The 7,654-nt window shown below is 33.2% G+C and overlaps 1 protein-coding gene across 1 annotated transcript; it reads left to right on the top strand.

The window, feature by feature from the left end:
* Positions 1-3,805: 3,805 nt before the first annotated feature.
* Positions 3,806-5,982, top strand: LOC137406816 (uncharacterized). Its single transcript, XM_068093428.1, has 2 exons — positions 3,806-3,948; positions 5,739-5,982. Exons 1-2 carry the CDS (start codon positions 3,806-3,808, stop codon positions 5,980-5,982), a joined length of 387 nt encoding a protein of 128 aa, XP_067949529.1.
* The last annotated feature ends 1,672 nt before the right edge of the window (positions 5,983-7,654 follow it).

Consider the following 7,654-nt stretch of genomic DNA (forward strand, 5'->3'; position numbering starts at 1 on the left):
TGTGTCATGCTATACAGAGAAGCTGTGATCGAACCGATCTAATACCAGCTGTTTGGAATGGTTGGAGTGCCTGGACTCCTTGTCAGGTGTCATGCGGAGGCTCTACACAAACACGGACAAGGACATGCAGCAACGTAGGAGACATTTTCGATTGCCCAGGTTCATTTACGGAGTCACAGACCTGTGGAGAGGTAGCGATTGCGTTTTAAATAAGCATCTTCAAATGCTTGTTTCTCAACCAGTGTTGTTTGTTATCATTTGCTAGCAAGTGACCTACACTATTGGTTGCTATAGCAACAAATTATCACAAGTTAAAAGTAGGTATGTGAGTTTATAGTAAGACTAAGAGCGGTGTTTAGGCCCTGCATCTATTTACTAACTTTATTTTACTAGCTCGTGTTCTTGGTTAGACATTTAATAGTTACACATCTAGTAAATGGATTAAATATGTGATACATCTAATAGTGACATGTCTAGTAAATGGATTAAATATGTTATACATGTAATATTGACACATCTAGTAAATGGATTAAATATGTGATACATGTAATAGTGACACGTCTAGTAAATGGATTAATTATGTGATACATGTAATATTGACATGTCTAGTAAATGGATTAAAGATGTGATACATGTAATAGTGACACATCTAGTAAATGGATTAAATATGTGATACATGTAATAGTGACACATCTAGTAAATGGATTAATTATGTGATACATGTAATATTGACATGTCTAGTAAATGGATTAAAGATGTGATACATTTAATAGTGACACATCTAGTAAATGGATTAAATATGTGATACATGTAATAGTGACACATCTAGTAAATGGATTAAATATGTGATACATGTAATAGTGACACATCTAGTAAATGGATTAAATATGTGATACACGTAATAGTGACACATCTAGTAAATGGATTAAAGATGTGATACATATAATATTGACATGTTTAGTAAATGGATTAACGTAGTCAAGTTGGCATACACTGAATGTCAAGTTTTACAAAAAGGCTTGGCACAAACACAATGCTTACAGTTTACGTAAACTATTTAATTTAGCGGTTCACTATTCTGTTTCATTGCCAATCTTCCTACGACTAATGAGGGCATTTTTGCACCCTTTGTTTTTGTTAAAACAAAAAAGGCTCAATCCATGATGAAAAACCAACATATTCGAAATATTTGAAAACGATATGTTTTTGGAAGGACATTCTAAGAAAAGTCTTTCAGTGTGTGTTTTCACACAGCAGCTACATATATAAAAAACTCACTTCATGATCTTGTGATATTTTGTGATATTATATGGGAGTATTTTGTTCACTTATTGAAATTTTTTTGTTGATCATGATGCTGTTAGCGAAGTACATGTAGAGAGGTTTTAAACAAAACAATTTACATCGACCACATTATTTTATGCGCAGTAATTTTTGGGCAGCTGAAATATTTTCTGTTCAAACAAACAGGTTCTAAATAAATATGTTATTTGTATGAAAAGTGGGCATAGAGATGGCATTACTTAATTTATTCAACTGTAACAAATAAGACCACATGAGTTTCAAGTCTGCTCGGTCTTCAGAATAACCAAGCAGACAAATCCACTTTTTGGGTTGTTTTACATAACAACTTATTGCAGAACAGCTAGAAATTATTATACTAGAAATTTCCCTGTCATACAGGCCATGACCAAAGTGATATTGGAAAAAAGAAAGGGTACTGATGGTTGAGAAATGCAATATTAGAGGTCAAATGGCACTGCAGTGTAATAGGATAACTGCAATGGTAGCTGTAATGTACTGGATATCGGTGTTATTATATACAACAAATAGCAATAATGAAAGAAAAAGATTATATGTTTATATCTCTCCTCCTGCAATAGGAGAAATGCAATATTGGAAGTAAAATGCACTGATATTATTAGAATAACCAATATCATTAATATAGTAATAATAGAAAACCAATGCATAATTTTGTTTACAAACCCAAACGTCATAGCTAACAATATCAAGAAGTTGTGATATATATATAGATATAAAAAAAATCTATTTAACAAAACTATTTAGAAAAAATAATAACAGTAACATATTGCTCATCATCGATGTTGTCAGTCTGACTATAACACTTCAATAGTCATCCAAACTTATAATTAAATTATGTAATAATCTCATAAGGATCGTTAGAAAAAAATATCATCGTCATTTCCTTTACTTTCACTGCTTTGGTCATCAGTTAGAAGACCAAAGTACTCAAAAGTTTCCAAAATGTCAGTTACTTTGAAATTGGCAAAAAGAAACGATTTCTGTACTTCTCCGTTAATTACAGAAACCTTCGGCAATTCGACAATGCTATAGACTGGTGAAATGTGCACGCTATTTTTTCGTGAAATGCGCACAACTTAATGGTTCTTTTCTCTGTCACTCGGCGTTTCGTTTGCCGGTCTTTATTTTGATAAAAGTAAGGCTTGGCCAGTTTTAATAAAGATTTTTGGCCAAATTAATCTGTCTATTTGTGTATAATCCGATCAGATGGGTAAGGTTTAGGAATATGTCGGCAATTTTGAAAGACTTGGTAACATATTCAAATAGGCTTATATGTGTTTTGTACCGTTATTATACTTTAACAACTCTACAAAAAATGGTTAAATTTGTTGATGAGATTTCGATACAAGGGTTTGCGACGTTGTTGATGAATAATTTTCGTCAGTTGTGTGCACATGCATTTGTCATAAAAACTGTCAAACATTGGCCCCGCTCGTTTGGTCGTGGAATAAAAACATTGGTTAAGTCGCAAATTGTAGTCTATGTAGCTTTTTTGGCATAAGCACCAGCCAATCAAATATACTAGTGTACATATATATGCTACGGTGTTCTCCAATTTGTTAGCAGTTCTTTATACAATTTGAATGTTTCATGGTTTGTTATATTGACCTTTGTATTTTTATGTCACAAACTTCACTGTTGAGAAAAAGCCTAATGTATATTTTCTGTAATCGTGGACCCTAAACCTAATGTAAGTGAATAGGAAAAAGAAAAAGCTGTCAATACAAACCAGCAATATCGCAGTGACTGCACTGCCATTAAGTTAAAAATTTAAGCTTAGTTTTTTTCTTTTTGAATGATCAAACGGTAAGTTTGGGTAAATCTTGCAATGGATTAGGCCCTTTAAATGTATTTTACACTTCATATAACATAAAATCTCTATAATAGAAACATTCTTGGAACAGATCATTTACATTGCGGTAGCGACTACTGCATTGCACTATGTGTTTGCATGTCACTTATTGTGTCTATACTGGTTATCAGGAGCTATGTCCTAATTGTGACTGCACTATCTGGAGTAATTGGACTACCTGTAGTATTTCTTGTGGTACGTCTCAAAACAGACGAAGAAGTCGAAGCTGTACTAACTGTTTCTCCACTAGTGCTCCTGTAACGGATACCAGCAGCTGTCCTGGAATACCCGTGAGTTCCTAATCATGCTTGTAGAATTATCATTTTACCACATTCACTGCTCATTTAAAAATATGCTTATCTTACCCACCATACGGTAAGTGAAATATAAAACTTAAAACAAAAGCTTTGTAAGTTCTTTGACTATGGCAGACTAGTGCTCATAATAGCATTTGCCAAGTTCACTTGATCAAATGTTTTTTTCTTGCACTGATGACTTCATAAGCAGTTATTTCTGCAGGTCAATTTAGTAAAATCAAAAAGCAAGAGTTCATCTCAACTAGCCTATTCAATAACAGAAAAAAATCTGGAACACATGCATTCCAATTTTACGCTTACTCTAACAGACAGTATGTCCGACTGGTGGAGTATGGACAGAGTGGTTACAGTGGACACCATGTTCAGTAACTTGTGGTGGTTCTATCCAATCCAGAACTCGGGTCTGCATCACGCCGGATCAAGACTGTCCAGGATCAACACAAGAGAGTCGAGCCTGTGATGAGGTAACTAAACAAACGACTCTCTTGTACTTTTATATGAAATCATTATACTTCCTTTAAACTTCAACGAATAAATCCATATTTCAATTGCTAACTGACAGCATAAAAATGTACTGGATTAACAGTGTAACAACAAATATTGAGGTTCCAACAATACTTTTGCGTAATTTTGACCAAATACTAAATTCCATCAAGATTTTCAAGTTGTGAAAATGGACAGAAAGTTTTACAGCATTTGCAAAATATTGACTAGAAACAGCTGTGATTTTATAATTACATTAAAGTTGCTTATTTTATGAAATAGATCATCTGAAATTGCCTGTTCAAAACTATTTCTATAAAAGCAGAGCCTTTCGTTAATAGGTTTTAAACAGATAACTTTTGAAAGTTGCTAATTTTTACAGACACTAAATTTTTGGTAGTGCACTCATTTACGCGTATAAATACCTTCAAGTGGTTGCTGGTTTGTGGGTCTGTCATTCGTACATCCACTCAGGTGATAAATTATGCTAATGGAAAAGAATGATTTGCATCAACTGCATGACTTGGTGATAGTGTGCTTGGCTTCTCATCAATGCGTCCGCGGAATATTTTGGGTCGATTCCTGTGAGGCGCAATATTTTCTCCCAACGCCCAGATAGAAGGACAAACACGATTCTTGTTGTAGGAGAGATTTTAACTAGCTAAGGTTACTCGAATTCATTGGGTAGAGGAAGTTTGTTAATAGCAACTACTTTACCTCCCGTGTTTATAAACTGTTTCGAATCTTTAACAAATGTGTAGCATAAAAATTAAAAAAGTTTTTTCAACAATCTGTTTTAGCTATCATAGCTAAGCTCTCGCTTTTAAATATTTGAGCTGTGATTTGGCAAAAGACACAGAAATAAACAAACAACATCATTTGAAATTTAGTATGGTAAATGTTTGTTATTAGCCTAGCAATGTCAGTCATTCACCTAGATGAAGTTAATCAGATTCATACAATGTATATATTCATATTCATGAATTCATACAAAATCATACAAATACAAAGTCATACATTACTCAACAAATTCTTTACTACAACACTTTGTGCAACACTGGGCATTCAGCTAGTCAAGATACATGAGCAAGCTGATTAGTTTAATTCTATAAGCACTTCTTCAGAGCAAATAAGAACTTCACTAAATGCCAAATTTTGACTGAGGACGTCAGAAGCCATTAAAAGACGAATGAGGAAGGAGAAATACAGAATAGACTTTTGCGACATTAAAATATTATGGTTCAACCTTGTGTTATAATTATCTGCCATGGCGAGTAATTGCAACAACTTAGCATGGGGACTAGATGAAGAAAATGTAGAGGGATGATTGCCAAAATAAACGCTTTAGTTCCATGTTCATGCATTGGCTAATTGTCAGCGTTGACATCGTAATTTGTAAGCCTGCGTTTTACTGAAAAGTGACGCCTTATGTCACAGCTTGAAGCTTTAATTGCGAGTGGGTTTTTGTTTTTAGCATTAGTTTTTTGTTCTTTTAACCACAAAATCATTACTAAGAAATAAAATTGCATGATTGTATTGCTATAAAAAATGCGATTTTAAAATGCTATCTGTTAGCATTTAGCCTCGGCTTCTTTCTTGAGCATAACAATTGAGTCGATCCCCAACATCTATGGGTGGCACTGTAATGTTGGGTTGACATCTTACATTATTATTAATTTATGATATAAGTCATGAACCTACTGGTCAGCTAAATGAGAAATTAGTCTGCATGCTCAACACATGTTTTGTGTATGTTTCTCTAGGGTGCCTGTCCAGATGCACAGGCATTCAGTAGACAAAGAGGACAAAGTGGAGGCCAGCGTGGAAGAAGACAAAGGCAAGGCCAAGGTAGACAAAGGCCAAGACAAGGAAGACAAAGGCAAGGACAAGGAAGACAAAGACAAGGCCAAGGAAGACAGAGGGAAGGTCAAGGTAGAGAAAGGCAAGGCCAAGGAAGACAAATTAGAGATCAAAGACGACAGGGAAGATCGAATAGGCGAACGTTAGGCTAGGCATCTTGGAGTTTTTGTGCTGGAACCAGACCCGAAAGACGACGGAAAGACGATATCAGAAACAAGTGTTAAAGGGTTTTTAGTCATTGGCAGGGATGGGTAATTGATTTTATTTCAAATAGATCTATTTGCAAATTCAAATACCAAATACTATATTTATTTGATTTGGTATTTGGTTCCAAGAATTTCCAGTATTTGGTATTTTATTTAGTATTTGGTTCTTAGATTTCTTAGTATTTGGTATTTGATTTTGTCTTTGATTTTGAAATTTCCCAGTATTACTATTTTATTTGGTATTTAGTTTTGAAAATTTTTAGTAATTGGTATTTTATTTGATATTTTGTTCTGAGATAGCCCAGTATTTAGAATTTTATTTGGTATTTGGTTCTGAATTTATAAATATTTGCTAATTTATTTGGTAATGTTCGGTATAATTGAGATTGTCCAGTATCTGGCATTTGCTTTGGTATCATAATTTGGTTTATAATTGGCCAATATTTTTTTGGTATTTTGGTTAATTATTTGGTATGAATATTTTCTAGTATTTGGTGTTTGATATTCGTTATTATTTTGCATTCTGATCATCAATTTTGATTTCGGTTGGTGTAAGTTTATAACCGCTAGCTAGAAATAATATAGATATTCGACTGATGTTTAGAAAGCTTCTCCTTCACGGCTCACATTTAACGGCAACCCAGTACAGAAACCATCAAACTTCCCTTTTGTCTTTGGTCCGCATTGCGCTTGTATGTGATTGTAGTTGTTGGATGTGAATGGATCAGTGATTTTTAAATGATTTGATAATTCAGTCTGCAAATAAATTTAATTTGGTCTTGATATTTTCCAGAATTTAATATTTAGCATAGTTAGCAATGATGTTGATATTGAATTGACATTCCCCATTATTCAATTTAGAGTCGGCTTTGTAAGATTTTACATCATTTGGTTCTAAAATTTCCCAGTAGCCTATACTGTTATTTGATATTTGGTTTTTAAAATTTCTAGTATTTGGTATTTTATTTGGTATTTGATTCAAAAATTTCACAATATAACTATTTGATTTGATATTTGATGTCGAGAAATTGCAGTGTTTGGTAATTTATTTGGTATTTTAATATAAAATTTCCCATTATCCCTATTTGATTTGGTATTTGGTACTGAGATTTCTAAGTATTTGATATTTTATTTGGTATTTCGTTTTGAAATTTCCAAGTATTATTATTTGATTTAGAATTTGGTTTCAAGAATTGCCAGTATTTGGTATTTTGTCTTGGGATTTTCATGTATTACTATTTGATTTGATATTTGGTTTGAACAATTGCCAGTATTTGGTATTTCACATAGTATTTGGTTCTCAAACTTCCCAGTGGTACTAGTCGATTTGGTATTTGATTTACAAAATTGTGAGTATTTGATATTTTATTTGGTATTTGGCTCTGAGATTTTCAAGTATTTGGTATTTTATTTGGTATTTGGTTATGATATTTTCCAGTATTTGGTATTCTAATTGGTCCGCCAAATTGGCCAATTACCCAACAGTGGTCATTGGTTAATGTATCTGAACATAGTTTTGTATATGATAGGTACTAATTAACATATGCAAGTTGCTTGTGTTTTTTGACGATCTTACAATATTTTGAAACTCTAAATACTCTGAACTATTTGTT

Source organism: Watersipora subatra, chromosome 10 (assembly GCF_963576615.1).
Source record: "Watersipora subatra chromosome 10, tzWatSuba1.1, whole genome shotgun sequence".
Classification (NCBI taxonomy): Eukaryota; Metazoa; Bryozoa; class Gymnolaemata; order Cheilostomatida; family Watersiporidae; genus Watersipora; species Watersipora subatra.

Excerpts from the sequence above, each read along its gene's own strand:
- LOC137406816 (XM_068093428.1), top strand. The coding sequence starts at position 3,806 with ATGTCCGACTGGTGGAGTATGGACAGAGTGGTTACAGTGGACACCATG. Across the intron at positions 3,949-5,738 it reads AACACAAGAGAGTCGAGCCT|GGTGCCTGTCCAGATGCACA; the intron begins GTGATGAGGTAA and ends ATGTTTCTCTAG.